The following is a 17,085-nucleotide window of genomic DNA, read 5'->3' as shown; positions in this document are numbered from 1 at the left end:
TTGCTTTGCTACTACTAATAAATGTAAAAACCTATACGGTGGTAGTTGTGATCTTCCTAAGTGGCATTAGGTACCCCAAGATGTCATCTTGAGGTTTTTTTTTTTTTTTTAAATGCAAGCGACTTTGAGAAACCTGTTAACAAGACTTTCTTCTTAGTGATCACAGAACACTGTTTCTTAAGGATTATGTTCTAAGCCCCAACACATGAAAAGTGGGGTCTGAACGTACCGATACAGACAGCAGTGGACAGTGCAAGCTCTGGGCAGGTCGGAGCCTCCCCAGTCCCCTCGGGTGCATCTCCGTCTGGGAACAGAGGCGCTACATCCAGACACCTAAGTATTACCCGGCATACCCGATGTTCCAAATTTGGGAGACTGTAATTTTAATTATTTAAAGAAATAGGTTATTTATGCCTGAGTCACCCCCCTCCCCAACACACAACTTAAACATAAGCAGATTCACACTTCCTGACGAAGGCTTCTCATCTTTCTGAGGAACTCAACCATCAGCATCAAGGAGGCAGGAAGGGGCAGATGAATTGTGTCCCTTTCTCTTGAAATCGGTTTTTCTGAAGATTTGCTTTTGTAAAGTAGACGGAATAAACTGCACCAGTCAGCAGATGTATCAGTTGTTCACACTTAATCACTGCGATTGTCGCAAAACCTGGTGAGCAGAGAAAGATGATTTGATGGGGCCGTGAAACCTAGCTTCGGAGAGACTGGGCCGTATCCCCTGCCATGCGGTCTTGGAGAAGTTGCTTCATCTTCCTGAGCCTCCGTTTCCTTGTTTACCTTGTAGGCTGGTGATTCTAGGACTGAATGACATAGTTCATGTAAAGCATTCAGTGCTGACCCTGGCTCTGAGGAAGCATTCAGTTAGTAGTGGCGGCCATATGCCAGGCAGTAACATATTGGCGTGAGCACAGGCCTGGGAGTGAGAAGACCTGGGTTCCAGGCCTGCCTCCGCCACCAGCTAACTCTGGAACCGGAAGATCTCTTGATGTGCAAAAGGTCAGGGAGAGAGGGTGGTGTGTTAGGTTTGGTTGAGCAAGAAGTGAGACCCGCAGGTTGGGGAAGATCTCGAGGGTCAGAGTGGATTCAGTCTTCTGCTTCCCCCGAGCGCTCCAGGAAGTGCAGGTGCTGACTCATCCCCGGTGATGGTGCTCTTCACTGTTGTCACTCACGGTGGGGCAACGGGCCTTGTTTCTTCCTTTCTTCGTTCTGACCTAAGGTTGGTTCTAGACTCCTAGTTTTACCCAGGTTGTAAAACAACGTAAACGAAGATGATAGGAAGCACATCAGGCAAGCAGACTATTTTCATAGCTGGTCTGTGACCAGTCCTAACTTTTCAGACCCGACAGGAAGGGAGAGCTGTCTGGCTGGTCTGGCTCACGGTCGCTTATCTCGCGGAGAGGCGGGAGCGCAGGTCGAAGTGCTGGGATGCCCGGGCTGTGTGGTCCTCAGCAGCAGGCCAGATCCATCTCGGAAGAAGAGGAGTAGCAATGCTGTGCTCACGGAGTGTGTGACAAGTCGGTGAGAAGATGCATAGGAATGAGAAGAGCTTTGTTCTTTTTAACCCTGGATCTTGAATCTTCTGTAGCCCAGCCTACGGCTATAGCTATGAGAATTTGCTGCACAAAAAAAGTACACCTGGAGGAAAAACATAAAAAGAAGAACTTCAGTGCATGACCACATAGTGTTATCAGAAGTGATTTCATCGCTGGTAACATTATCATCATCCTTCATGAAATGTGGGGTGTTACTGAAGTGTAAAAAAGACCTCCAAGGGCGGCTCTGGTCTGAAGAGATTGTTGTAGATGACTGAGGCCATTTCTCCTACCATTGAAGTAGATCCAACAAAGCTATTTTTCCTGCTATTTCCTGATAGGTTCGAGTGGCAGAGATAAAGAGCTGGTCTGTCTCATGCTGGTCAACCCCAAAGTACTTCTTTTTCTTACTAATGAGACAGTGTTTGACATGTAAAATAGGACAGTGAACAGACCGGAGACAAAATGGCTGGCTGTGCTTCTCATGGACAAAATGCATTCTCTGAGCAGTCTGGCCTCGCCTGGTGTCAGGCAGGAGACGCTGCACCCGGGGGAGCTGGAAGTGGGGCGGGCGCTCCTGGCAAACAGGGCGTCCTAGTCTTTCTAGATGTGGGTGACTGAGGCTCTTTCAACCTTTCCAGCGGGCAGATGTGAGTCTTACTTTCTCAGATTCCCTGCTCTCGCTTTGTGGTAGCCCTACTCACTGTGGGCCAGGAAGTGTAGGAAAGTCTATAGGGTTGTCTGAAGCCGGCACATGCCGAATCCGTGGCTCCTTTTCCTCTCTTGTGGTGGTGACGAAACTAGAGACCCAGTGATAAATACTGATGGAGGCAGACGGGTGTCTCCACAGAGGCTTAGGGCCCGAACGCATTGCTGGACTTCCTCCACTTGCGGTTGGTACTTAGCTCTGTATTTTGCATTTCTGTAGAGTGCCTGTCCCCGGGGGCTGATGCACTTAGGAGACTGTTCGTGTTATGGCAGTTGCTCGTCAACATTCCGACAAGCAGGAGGCTACCATGCCAGCCTGGAAACTGCAGGGCAAGTCTTCTGTGCCAGCACAGTACAGAGTTTATATATGTTCATCTCTGAGGGTTCTTGCCGAGTAGGATCACGTGGCCGAGGAGTTGGAGAGCTGCAGTAATGAGGGGGAATGATGGCTTTGTCGAAGGGGGGAAACTTCTAAAAGTGGCTGCGTCTGGAAATTATTACGAATGAAATGCAGACCCAAATTAAGAAATCAGCAAGAATTAATTATGAAATGGGTGTCTCGGGGAGATAGTTTTTCTCATGGACTGGAACTTTAAAAAAATATTTTTTAAAGATGTAACTTTTTTTATTTTTAAAGCTGTGCTTTTTATTCTTATGAAACGTTTTTACAAAAAAAAAAAAGCCAAGAAATTCTTGATCTCCTCAGAAAGTCCCTCCATGCTCCCACTCCCATGCATCTGTCACTCAGAAGACTTACCCCAGTTTGATCATTATGTTTAGTTATTGGTTTACTTGCTGATTATCTGTCTCTCCCTCTAGGATATAAACCCGTGAGAACAAGGACTTTGTGGGAATTGAATGTGGCTTTGCCCTAGTGCGGAGTCCTGGCACATAATTTGTACTCAATGAATATCATTCTTAGGGAATTCTTAAACTTGGGTTATGACTATGGATCACTCCAGACAACATATACCAAAATCACTTTAGTATCTCTGTACTCTCGTCGGAGCAATTAAAGTAAATACGAGTAATTACTTCACAAAGCAGTCTTGAGAATGAACGCAGATAACGCAGGCGAAGTGCTTAAAATGAGGCCTAACACATCATTCAACAAATTCGGCCATTATTACTCTTGTTCCCAATATGTAGCTTTCAGAGCTGGCATGGTATTTTACCATCTTTAGGTATGCAAGAAATGTGCTATATCCGCCCAGGATATTTATATGTTTGTTTGGACTTCAAGACTTTTCGTCCTGGAACGGTTCCTTCCTGAGTTTTCTTCACATTTGACAAGGGTGTCGTCTTCGTCTTTTCCCAAAGCCACCCATGGGCGAAGAAGTTACTTGCCCATACTGCATAGTTGGGACAGTTTCTTCCGCTGTTATCCCTGGATGCAGAAATTCCCACTGTGGGGACATTCCGCACTGTATTTATAGAACCAAGTACATTTTAACCAAGGTGACCTTGTGAAATCGCCATAAGACGTTAGTTAGTAGATAAGATTCCTCTAAAAAAGGCTTCTGATACTCATGCATTAGTATGTACAAAACCTTCTGGGTTTTTGATCTCTATCCATGTGGGTCTTAACAGAGATGAAAGTAATATAGGAATTTGAATGAACAGATAACCAACGTCATTGGCCACCAAATGGTATATGACAGTTGAGGGATGGAGATAGTAAAGGCCAGAATTCCCTTCCCTTGGTTTGCATTTATTGAACACCTGGTGAGGAATTTTGTACCACCACGGGTTACACAAATATTTGTGAACTAGTCTTAGCGGAAATTCCTGCTTTAAATATCATGGCCTATGAAGATAGTAATGGGGATATTAGAGAAATTACGAATATTTTAAAATCCGTAATGGAAGTTTTACCTTTATTAGTGTTTCTAAATCTATCTAGGCTAACAACACAATCCCTGGATTACTTTAATTGAACTTTATCTTTCTGCGTGATTGGTAACTTTGAATTTCTCGTGCTGATTACAAACTCTGAATTCACCATGTATCCCCCACCCGTTTCGTATGTTCCCTGCTTGGTTGAGCGGCACGTCTGCCGTCTGACTCCCTGCATCTAGTCACTGGCTACCTTTCATCTACGGGAGAAGTGGAAGAGGTCTTTGCATGAACACACCTCACTTCCTGATGTGGTCTTGCCTCCCCAACTGGCCTGTGGTCCAGCCTTGGCTACTCACGCAAGTGCTTTTCCTTCTCAAGTTTCCCGATGATGTGGTGCTTCCCCATGCCCTGGGGCCATCTGCTAGGAACATCCTTCTCCTTGTAGTTTATCCAGAAAAATCTTATACATCTACACATCCTTCAAGTCACCAATAGGGTCCACTTAAAGCCTTTGTGACTCGGCTGAGCAGACTTATAACTCAGTATATTAAAATTGTTTGAGTGCAAGGCCACTCACATGGATCTTTTGGATTAATTAGACAAAAGTGTCTTGCAGTCTTGTAGACAAATGCAGCCCTGAGTCCGGGCTCAGGATTTGGTGAACAGAGCCAAAGGCAGGCTGGATTTCAGTGCCCACTCACCCCAGTCAGATCCCCTAGTACAGGGTACAGACTGCACAAGCTGTCGGGGACCCATTTGCTTGCACATTTTGATGCCGGAATGTAAACTCTCCTCATGGCCAGAGGCCAGACTTTTCTTTCTCATCTGCTAGGGGACAGCTCAATGCCTGGCATGCAATATGAGCTCAGTAAGTGTTTGTTCAATGAATGAAGGACTAAATGAAATGTTGTGCAAATTGAAAAATTAGTTTTTAATTGTCAGAGCACTTTGTATGGGAAAGACAAGGTTTCAAAATATGACACCTTCAAGGGGAGAAATTATAAAAGATGTTCTACAGGTGAACAAACTTGGATGCTGCCTGAAGAGTATTGGATCCCTAAATTAGAGGTTCTGGAGAGCACAGAGGAAGCTCCCCTTTGCTGCTGTATGGCCCAGCTCCGGGCTGACTCTGGCCCCTGCCTCCAGCAGTCCTGACCACTAGAACTGCAGCCCTGATTCCCTTGGGGAAATCCTGTGGACACTCTCTCACACGGGCAGAATGTGGATGTGACAGGTAATTTAGGCCAGGACTACTCACATTTCCAAAGAAATGTTGATATTAAAAAGTGATCGGTTCCAAGATTCCATAAGAATTTTCCAAAATGCTTATTTTTGTTTTTTGATTTAATAATTACTTGAAGAAGAGGAAGGAATGGGATAAGGAAACTGAAACCTGAAAGCTTCGGCACCACTGCCAAATGAAAAAAGAGAGTATTAACGACGCACTTTTTAAACCACAATGCAAATAAAAAGTATTTATTAGATTCAAATACATTTTATTTCTAAGACATCTACTAGATAAAATGAGGTCCATGGTTTTCTCCTTTCTCCCTCTTTCTCTATCCCTTGTTTTCTTTCTTAATTTAAAATCTTGATTATAAGTTCTTACTTGTCTTATATTTTTGAGTCCTTATAGGCTAGTAAAAATCAGTTCTGGGAAAATGGGGAATAAAATAATAAATAAGTACAGAGAAAGAGAAATTCCTTAATCTAACTGATCGTGGAAAGTTTAGATGTAATTGTGATACTTCTGGCTCACTGGATTCGGGTAATTGACTTGTCTGTGTGTAGGAAGGAAGAGAGGGTAAGCATGTGGCCTCCTAGTTAACATTTGAAGAATACAGAAAGCACCAAGAGATTAAGTCAGACCAGATGTCTGGAGGGCTTTAAATTTTCTTTATGTTGATGCCAGCGTGATTTCCCAAAGATGGGTTTCAGACCTGCCCTCCGTGAGTGGTTCTGGCTGCAAAGATTAAAATGAGGTAAACTCATTATAGCCTTATTGTGGCTGGCTTTGAAAGATTTGAAAAATGTCCTTTCAGTGAGACTGAATAACGGGATGTGCTTTTGCTGCCAATATCAACAGAGTCCAAGGGCCCTCCTGTTCTTTTCTGCTAGAGTTTTCTTAGGACATGGAATGGGGTGGGAGAGGGGGTGTGAAAAGCCTCAGAGGATTGTGTTTTGTTTTGCTTTTGCTTTTTTTTTTCCTGTTCTTGGCTCATGCTGCAGGTTGATGGTAAATATTGGGCAACGGATTTAACCACACTATTCCTCAATTTCCTTATTAGCAATGCTGTCTTGTTTATAAGGAGTTTTGAAATTTTTGCAAGTCCACAAAACGCTGGTGTAGATGGCCAGCATAGATATCTTATTTCTCATCCACTTGATGTCTCCAGCAGTGGGAACCACCTGTGTCTGACTCACGTGTAGTTATTGTTGAAATACAGATTCTTGGGCCCACCCTCAAGTTTCTGAATTAGCATCTCAGGGGATGCAGCCAAAAATCTCCATTGTAAACAGCTACTAAGGTGATTCTGATGCACTCCGGTGTGTTCCTCAGAGTTTCTCTGGTTTCTGGTGAGCCAGAAGTAGAACTGAAGGGTTTGAGCTAATCCTAAAAATCCCCTGGTATCTCCCAGGGTTTTCTGGACTGACACTGACCTAATTTGGACCATTTCCCCCAGAGCTACTGCATATTGTGACTGAGTCATTCATTAAAAATATATATTTGAAGTTTATCTTGCTAATCCCTGTCCTCAAAATATATATAGCCTAGTAGGATGTTAAGGCTAGCAGTTCAGTCAGGAGTAATATGAGATTAACACTCAGACTTCCAAAAAGAGGTGAAAGAACAGAGCCAATGAGCATTAGTCTTCCTGCTTTCGGTGTACTGTTGGACTTCCCCTAGGCTGGGGTCCTGTTTTTGATTTGGCCACTGACTCAACTTTGACCTTGGGAAAACCACTTAATCTTTCTGCAGTTTTCCCCTCCATCCTCATGAAACATTTTCTAGAGAAGCTGTTCAGCTTATTCAGAGGAAGAGTTCGGTTATAGTGACCGTATGTTATGCAACTAGATATAATTTAGGAAGCAATGATTATCTTCGATTATGGATCAGTAATGGTGATTACATCTTATGACTCAAGATGATCAAAAAAGTTGTCCAGTCTTTCCCTTTGTGTTGGGAACTGAGTCTTTAGAGAAAAGAGTACTCAGGCTTAAGGGTTTACTGGATAAGATACTACAGAAACTGCCAAGAAACATGCAGAGTTCTGTTTCTCTGCTCAGAAGCTTAGGCTGTTTGCTCCTGGCTGTATCCCACTACCTGACCTTGATGGGGCCTTTCATTCATCACACTGTTCTTGGACTAATTCTACTCTCTTGAGATGTATAGTGATTTTCTATTATTGCCTAATGAATTACCACAAACTTAGTAGCTTAAAACACACAATTATATCACGTTTCTATGGATCAGGAGCCCATGCGTGGCTTAGCTGGGTCTTTTGTTCAGCATCTCACAGGACTGAAATCAAGGTATTGGCTGGACCGCATTCTCATCTGGAGGCTCAACTGGCGAAGGACCTGCTTCCATACTCTTTCAGGATGTTGGCAGAATTGTAGCTATAGAGCTCATGGCTGGTTATTTCAAATCCAGCAACAGTGATAGCCTCTGACCTCCCGGATGCTTTTTTTTTTTTTTTTTTTTTTTTTTTTTTTTTCCGGATGCTTTTTTAAGGATCTGACCTAATTAGGTCAGGCAAACTCAGGGTAATCACCCTTTTGTTTCACTGAAAATCAACTGATTAGCTTTAGTTACATCTGAAATATACCTTCACCTTTGCCTTACTCCATGGGTTGTAAGTGAGTTACAGGGGCATCTGGGTGGCTCCATCATTAGGCGTCTACATTCGGCTCGGGTCATGATCCCAGGGTGCTAGGATCAAGCCCTGTATCCGGCTCCCTGCTCAGCGGGAAGCCTGTTTCTCCCTCTCCCACTCCCCCTGCTTGTGTTCCTTCTCTTGCTGTGTATCTCTCTGTTAAATTTTTTAAAATCTTAAAAAAGAAAAAAAAAGTGAGTTTCAGATCCCACTCATACTCAAGAGATGGGGCTTATACAAAGGCATGGGTCATGGTGGGTCATCTTAGAATTCTGCCTACCACAAAACCACAATGAATTAAAATTCTACAACTAAGTATGTGCAAGAACTTAATTGGGAACTTGAAACATTGAATGAATTCTCATTCTCATGTATGTGACCATTTTGTTAATTCTTAATTAGCTAAAAATATCCTTCAGTTAAGGGAAGGTATTTGGTCATCAAGAGGGAAGGAACAGGCTTAACAAGAGTGTGATAAATTGCATCTCCGGTCGTGTCCTGTCCTAAGCAACTAAGACATTAATTAGGGATTATGGCTTATCTAGAGAATGGATCATCCTGAATTATTTTTATTTCACAGTTCACCCAATATGACTCAATTCATGAAAATGAGTTCAGTTATATTTATTCAAGGTTACAGCTATGAGTTACTCTTTTAGGAGGAATTACCCTTAAGTCAACCTATAACACTCTTTGATACACCAACACTACCATGAAAAGCATAGACAACAAAACCTCCAACTAGGTGTAAGCAATAGTGATCACTTTCCCAACACATCTCCTATCAACACACTAAAGACATAATGACAATGTTTCAGATTAATATTGCTCTGTAAATGCATAACTAAATAAAAAAGTGAACAGGCTGAAAGCGATTAGCAGGAGATAATGCAAGAGTTCATCTCTTTATTTTGTAGTATTTATACAAATCAATAAGAAATCATGAAGCTTTAAATGACAAATGGACTTCACACCCATAGGATGGCTATTATAAAAATAATAACAACAATATTGATGAAGATGTAGACAAATTGGAACCCTTGTACACTGCTGATAGGAATATGGAATGATACAGCTACTATGGAAAATGGTATGGCAGGTCCTTAAAAGATTTACAGTAGAATTGCTATATGATCTAGCATTTCCACTCCTGGGTATATACCTAAAAGAATTGAAAACAGGGACTTGAATGGATATTTGTACACCAATGTGCCTGACAAGATTTTTTATAATAGCCAAAAGATGGCAACAATCCAAGTGTCCATCGATGGGTGAATGGATTAACAAATGCGGTATATCCCTACAATGGAATATTGTTCAAACTTAAAAAGAAAGGAAATTCTGATCCATGTCATAACATGGACCTGGAAAACATTATGCTAGGTAAAATAAGCCAGTTACAGAGGACAAATATTGTCTAATTCCACATACCTGAGGTACCTTCTATAGTCAAATTTGTAGTAAATAGAATTGTGGTTGCAGGGATGGGAGAGGATGGGAGTTAGTGTTCAATGGGTACAGAGTTTCAGTCTGGAAAGATTTAGAAGTTTCAGAGATGAGTGGTAGTGATGATTACAAAACACTATCAGTGTACTTACTGCTACAGAATTGTGCATTTAAAAATGGCTAAATGATCCATTTTATGGGATGTATGTTTTATCACAATAAAAATAACTTAAAAAGATAAATAGGCCAAGGAGATGAACATGTAGGTCACAAAATAGGAAATGTTGTAAGCAAGCTGTCCTGGAGAAAGATGCTCAGCTATGTTGGTGTCCGAAGAAATGCAATGTTTTAAATTTCATTTAAAGGAATATCATCTTTTAGTCTAATGGGATAATGAGTATTATGTGTCTAGCACACAAAGTCTGGAATAAATTATATTAAAAACATATTTTACTTCTGTGCTTCTTCCTGTTTTCCTAGAACAGAGATACAGTCTTCATTTAATAATTCTATATTTCCTTTAAAGTTCTATAAAAAAAGATAGATTTTAAATCATTCCTGGGACTATCTCTTCATATGCTAGTTCAGTTTTTAAAAAGGTTAAACTTCTTCCTTGAGGCTTCCAAGTTGAGGTTCCAGTGTATGGAAAGTATAATAAGAAATATATTAACAAGAATTATATCAAGTGCAATTCTGAAAGAATTTATTATATTAAAAATGTGTTTGGCTGCAAAGAGTAATTAGAGGACTTCCACCCGATATATATACAAGTGTTTGTAGTAACAGGAGGCTCTGAGCTGATGCTGTGTCCTTAAACTGAATTCTTATAATTGAGCCCCTTTGCATTCCTGACCTAAAAAGGCATGCGGCCACACACCTGCTTTATTATCTCCTTGTTATCTCATCATTTCCATGAGTCATGATAATATTTTGGCAATTTAATGAAGGCTTCTGGAGCAAATCTCTTTTTTTCTTTAAGATTTTATTTATTTGACACAGAGAGAGAGATAGCAAGAGACAAGCAGGGGGAGTGGGAGAAGGAAAGCAGGCTTCCCGTCAAGCAGGGAGCCGGATGCGGTACTTGATCCCAGGATTCTGGGATCATGACCCGAGCCAAAGGCAGACGCTTAACGACTCAGCCACTCAGGTGCCCCTAGAGCAAATCTTTTTAATGGTAATGAAATGTAGCTAAAAATACATCTCTCACTAATAACTTCGTCAAAGAATGTAAGCCAGGCGTTATACTAAGCTTGCTTTTAAAAAAATGCTTCTGTTATTCGATTTAATCCTTGTATCCTTCTGAGACAAATGATATGATTCTCATATTATAGGTAAGAAAATAGTCTCAGAGAGTTTTAATAACTCCAAATCACTCAGTGTGTTGGTAGTGTGTTCAAACCTGGGTCTGTCCAGCTCCAAACTTCCGATCTTTCCACTGCCCGATACTGCATGTAGGAATATAATTGTATTTACTTCCTAAGAGTTAGAGTGATTTATAAGAATGAAAATGTAAACATGTGACCTTGTAAAATAGCCCATCAATAAGCATAGCTCCTAAAATTCCATATTAATCCAGGAGCATTTTTGTGTGTGTGTCCAAATTGTTTAGCTTTCACAAACAAGCTGTGGTATGTTCAGAATAAAATGTTTCCTATTCCATGTCAAAAGTGCAGATTTGTTTCCTGATAAGATGTACTATTTTGGAAGCTGTCTATTTCTTATTGTGATTCAGGTGCAAATAACAGGAAAGCATATTTTTTTCCTATCATGGCAAAAGGGAGGTATTTCTAAAAAAGAATGCTTAATGTAATGATTTAAATGGGCATTATTTTGTACTGTGAGTTAGGAGAAAACAGATTATAGCACAGGGTTGAAAGAAGTAACAATGGTCTACTGACCCCGACAGGAAAAGTCTAGACGGGGAATTTCCCTGAGACTCTAAGCCATGAGGCAGGTCCTCAGAGACACTCAGTGCTCTTCCCTGCCCAACAAAATGAAAAAATGTAAAACTGTAGATTTTCTGAGACATCCAGACAAATGCAAACTCTGAAAATGAATTATTTTGCCAGAATTGATATTCATGTCCATGTAAGTGTTGAATCACTATATGAGTACACCTGAAACTAACATTACACTGTATATTAACTAACTGGAATTCAAATAAAAACTTTAAAAAAAAATCTGACATCAAAAGATACAAAAAAAAAAACTTGTCTTTGCAGTTCTTCGACAACTAAACAAATAGGAATATGTATGTAATGTGAATTTTAAATGTTTGTGAAAACATAAAGAAAATATTTTTTAAATATCCTATTTCTCTTTAGAAATTAAAATAAGTTCAGATCCTCCCCAAAAAATGTGAAAATGGGCCATAAGCCATTCTGCATATGAAAGACAAGCATGAGCGCACACACACACGACAGTCTCCTCTCGCTCAGAGCGTTCTCATCTATGTATGCTGCTTCTGTTGCAGAGCTCACACGTGTTTCAACCGTCTGGATCTCCCGCCGTACCCATCCTTCTCCATGCTTTATGAAAAACTCTTGACAGCAGTGGAAGAGACCAGCACCTTTGGACTTGAGTGACCCGGAAAAGCAAGGTCGGGCTCCTTACGGGCAGGCAAGTTCAGAAGCTGCCCTCTTGAAGAATGGCTGAACGTTGGAAGCTTGAAGAGTACACTTCCATTAGAGTAAAGCTACATGCTCTGATTTTCCAGGAACACACACTCTGTCCCATTTAGGGACCGGATAGCGGTGATGAGTCCTCTTGGAAGGACTGGGGTGAGCTTGATGCCCAGGGAACAACCCAACAGTCTTTCAATCAACTGTTGTTGACTGCCAAACTTTTTTCCATTTGTGTTATGTTCCAAGACAAAGACGAACCTGTACACGATCAGCTCCATGGTCACTTTTAGGGACTCAGGAGAATCTTGAAACTTACCGCTGAACGTGGATCAAGCCAAACTGGCAGCACTTGGCCCAATCTCCAAATTAGCGCAAGTTAAATAATATAATAAAAACCAATATGTTTCCTAAAAGTCCACTCGCTGAAACCTTAAGTGATAGCAGAATGTTCATTTTCTTGCTTCTGAGTGCCTGCATGGTGTGCACCATAGGTTTCAGCTTTCACGGGACACAAGCAAAAATGAAACCCAGTCAACATGAGGTAACTTTACAGATTTGCAATAAGGTGGTCTGTGACAATGTAAATGCCAAGTGAAATGTGTGTAATTACGGCTGAAGACAAACTGTTATACAATGATAACTAATGACAGATTTTATGCTTTATAATGCATGAAAACAACTTAAAAATAGCAATTAATCAGAGCATATCAGGAAAAACTACACGTGAGTTCTGTTTTATTTTTCATAGGTTCATTATATTTATGTTCTTGACGATGTATATAAGCACCTGCCTGTCATTCTGTATGTATCACCTGCTCCATCTCCAGGTTCCATGCTTACTCGGGCATCACGCTAGTTCGTATCCTTTTAAGCACTCTCAAGAGAACAAAGGGCCTTTTATTTTTATAAAGGTACAAAAAAATTCCCCGAAATATTTTGCACTGAATGTACCAAAGTTGAAGGGACATTACAATACGACGAACAACACCTCCATCACATGACAAAGGTCATAGAAAATTGCTTCTAAATCAGACTTCCTCACAGTGCCATGTCTACTACTACAAGGACTGTGCATCTAAGTAATAATTTTTTAAGACTCACTCTATGTGATAGTACATATGCATTTATTTAAAATGCATTAGACTTCTTCCATCCATCAAATACTTTACAGGATGGCATTTAATACAGATATTTCGTATTTCCCCCACTGCTTTTTATTTGTACAGCCTCATTAAACACGAAGCTCATTTAGGGAGCCATCAGCAACACCCAAGAGATCAGCTCTCTTTAGTAATAAGAATTCCATTTTCCCTCATCGATGAAGACATCACAAATTGAAACTCTCAGTACTATATTTCTAAGCCTGCATTTTCACTGATGCATAATTTTTCTTATCAATATTAAGAAACAATTTTTCTATGGTATCTCAGAAACTGCATGATATCACTAATGTTATTTCTGCATAATTTTATCAGAGGATGTTCTTCATTTTTATTGCTTTTGGGGTTACTCCACATCATTGTTTATTTCCTGACTTATGGCCATAACTAATCGGAGTCAGTTCTTCAACAGAGTGAAGTTAAATCATGGATAATAAAAGCATTGGATTAACATTTGGTTTGCCAGCCTGTGGTTTTACAGGCGTTGCCCCAACACCTCTTTGAGAATTATAAGTAGCCGTGGGATTCCTATTATGGGATGTTGGCCAGCTTGTATTTTATAGGGTCACATGCATGGTTTTCACAGGTGGTTTGTAAGAACGAATTGTTGGGTAAGCTGTGTTTACTACTGAGACCCTCCAGAGGAATATCACTCATGTTGCATTCCTGAACTATGCAACCTTCCTGAGCATGGGGAAACGTTCCCCAAAAACGGTTACCGAAATCTGAAGATAAGAAAGGAGGATTTATCTGTGTACTATAACTGGACCAGAGAAAAAGGGAAGAGAAAAAAGTTTTAATTGGAGATGTTAGTTTGTACTTACTGATCATGAATATAAGTATATATTTAATTTTGCAAACTATTTTTACTTGTTTGTATTTTTTTCGTTAAAAGGAAATTTAGTTATAACATACTTAAACACACACACAGACACACACACATCCTTGATGGTTCAGAGCTGGCATTCTCTAAGCAGCCAGTGTAAAAGGTTACACATTTCTTTCAAAAATCGACCATGTTAGCTTTCATTTTGGTTTGTGACACTTTGTTATCATATTCCACATTATTAGGTAAGAGAGGTTTGAAAGAATATGCATCTCTTTAATTAATCCTAACAAATATATTTCTTGTTAAGGCATCTAACTTCTTCCCAAAGCTACTGCTGCTCTAGTTCTGAGAACTGGGAATTAAGGAAGATGTCCTTAGCATATCGGGACACCATGATAACTGACCTATTATTCTTAACCAGTAAAACAAACAAGTCCAATAGTAACTACAAAAACATTAAATAACATTTCCACAGAATAAATTAGACTTGAATATCCCCTACAAATAGAAATATCCCTAAGTATTTTCTTCTAGTCTCTGAGACTAGATGACTTGGCTGTGTGGTCTCGTTTTCTTTAAGAACTTCTTGAGTGATGCTTATAGTACACAGTCTTCGACGATAAAAGACAGTCATGATGCTTCGTGTATGTATGCAGAACGTCTTACAGGAAGCAAGAGGCACACCGTTGCCCTTCACTCTGTGCCAGCCCCCGTGTTTGGTGATGGAGCCACAAGATTCAAAATCTGCCCTTGGGAAGCTCACAGTCTAGAGAAATAGACACCAAGGTTTAAAAAAAAAAGTATTTTTAATAAAATTTGGTATGTTCTACAATTAAGGAATGAAGAGAGAACGGCTTATTCCATCTGGGAAATCCCCTGAAGCCTTCATACATGGGAGATACTGTGGCTAAAAATATAAATCACGTAAATGCTCTTTCTCGTGGTAACTAATGGCATGTGATAGCGTGTCAACGCTGGTCAGGTGGGGAGGCCCAGGGCGCATTCACACGCTAGGGTTTAAAGTGCTCAGACAGGGAGCTGAACCGTGAAGGAGCAGCTCGAGGATCCTCGAATTATCAGAGAAATGGCAAAATTAAGTCCAGCATTTTCCCTCTGTTTCATCTGCACCTCGATGTAACTTCGGTTTTCAGGGGGAAAAATCCCTGTCCTCGAGCCCAACCCACTTCGGGGGTCAGGACGTTTATTTTGTGCACAAAACAAATGGATCTTGGCTAAAGAAGTGTGGTCACAATTTTGTGGCGTGTGTTGGGTGTGTAATTTAGTAGACGTCCTATAATCGAAGGAAAACCTGTTTCACCGGCATTAACCATCAGACGTGCTGAAACTGCATCGGAAATGATGAGCAGTAGGGTAGAATGTGTGTGGGCGCCGCTTTAGCGTTTCAAAATGCTTTCCCGTGTGCCATCTTACGTCTGTTGCTGCTCACGCGCTTCTGGGGGCTAAAAGGTATCAATCCCAGCTGGGTGGAGGCTGATTTTCATGGGTCAGTTTCAACACTTAATGGCTACAATTCTAGTTTTCGTTTCAAACAACGTGGAGACTGATGTTTCTACAACATATTCCACTCTCAGTGAATCTGGCAAGATGTTGCATCTGCCCAAATTCTCGTTTTTTTCAAACATTTTTGAAACGCGTCACCTTCTGAAAAGCCACTGAAAGATACTAGTATATTCGTGGGGGGGAAAAAAGCAACAACTCCTCATGGACTTAATACTTGCATTTTACTACTTGTTATGGGAAATTTAAAACAATGCAAAATTATGGCATTTGGTGGATTTCTACAGGAGTGTAGTTTATTGTTATTTGGAAGCAAAATAATGGGGAAGAAAACCCGCTTTAATCACTAACCTTATTTTATTTTTTAATTCTTAATGAATCGGATGGATCTAGAAGGTCTGGGAGGTAGGTTCCAATGATGTGGATGAAGGAACCCTTGCAGATTCTCTTTTCCTTTCTGTCCTTTTCATAGTCACTCAATTTTTGTCTTTCTTTCTGCACACATTGTATTCTTGACTTGACCACTTCTTTTTTTTTTTTTTAAATGAGAGGATCAGCAATTTTTTTTTTTTAATTTGTTTATTTGACAGACAGAGATCACAGATAGGCAGAGAGGCAGCCAGAGAGAGAGAGGAAGGGAAGCAGGCTCCCTGCTGAGCAGAGAGCCTGATGCGGGGCTCGATCCCAGGACCTTGGGATCATGACCTGAGCCGAAGGCAGAGGCTTTAACCCACTGGGCCACCCAGGCGCCCCGACTTGACCACTTCTAACGAAAGAAAACATCTTACAGGAAACAGTCTGAAAGTCTTTCAGCTAAACTGTATTGGAGAAATTCCCAAGGCAGGTGATAGATTTGTTTCTCTAACATGGAAGCAAAGGAAGACCAGAGACATGAAAGCTTTCTAAACTGTGGCATAAGGCCAACGGCTGCCCACGAGAAGGGCGATACAAGCGAAAAGCAGAAAAGAGAAGCCCAGCAGTTGTGTTCCCCACCCTGGCCGGAACACAATGCTAATTCCTGACCAACTGTCAAGGCTCTGGGATGGTAGCTGCCTTCCAAGCAGCTGCTACAAAGGACATAACCCGTGTGTGTGCTGCCCCTAATCATGGAACTTTGGGCCAGAAGGAATGCAGAGATGGTTAAGACGGGACCCTAGCAAAGGGAAAGTAAAAACAAGGGCTGGAAAGATCACCTTTGGGCTTCAATTTGGTTTCTGACTTTTGGGGAGAAAAGAAGAAAAGAACATCGTGCTACCTAGTGAGGATCCTGCTTGATAATCTGCCTGGTGGGAAATTAGCCTCAGTGTAACTTCGGTAGCTGATAACATCTTCGGTATTGCACAGCAGAATTCAAAAGTATTAAAGCTAACCCACAGATGAATCAGGAAAATTTGACAATTTAGCATTAAGTTATGTTGTGGATTTGGTTTAACTTCAGAATTACTGTGGCTATTATTAAACTTTCTATATAAGTAAAAAAAAAATGATGTAGCTTGACATACTTATGATGCTTAATTTGTTTCTCAGCAGACATTC

The 17,085-nt window shown here is 40.8% G+C and overlaps 1 protein-coding gene across 1 annotated transcript in view; it reads left to right on the top strand.

The window, feature by feature from the left end:
* HECW2 (HECT, C2 and WW domain containing E3 ubiquitin protein ligase 2) overlaps positions 1-13,655 on the top strand; it is a 307,281-nt gene extending 293,626 nt beyond the window's left edge. The window contains 1 exon segment of the mRNA XM_046019114.1: positions 11,892-13,655. Coding sequence (XP_045875070.1) covers positions 11,892-12,003 — 112 coding nt within the window. The 3' untranslated portion in view covers positions 12,004-13,655.
* Positions 13,656-17,085: the final 3,430 nt, after the last annotated feature.

Source organism: Meles meles, chromosome 9 (genome assembly GCF_922984935.1).
Source record: "Meles meles chromosome 9, mMelMel3.1 paternal haplotype, whole genome shotgun sequence".
In the NCBI taxonomy this organism is placed as follows: domain Eukaryota; kingdom Metazoa; phylum Chordata; class Mammalia; order Carnivora; family Mustelidae; genus Meles; species Meles meles.
This window is presented reverse-complemented; position numbering and strand designations above follow the sequence as displayed.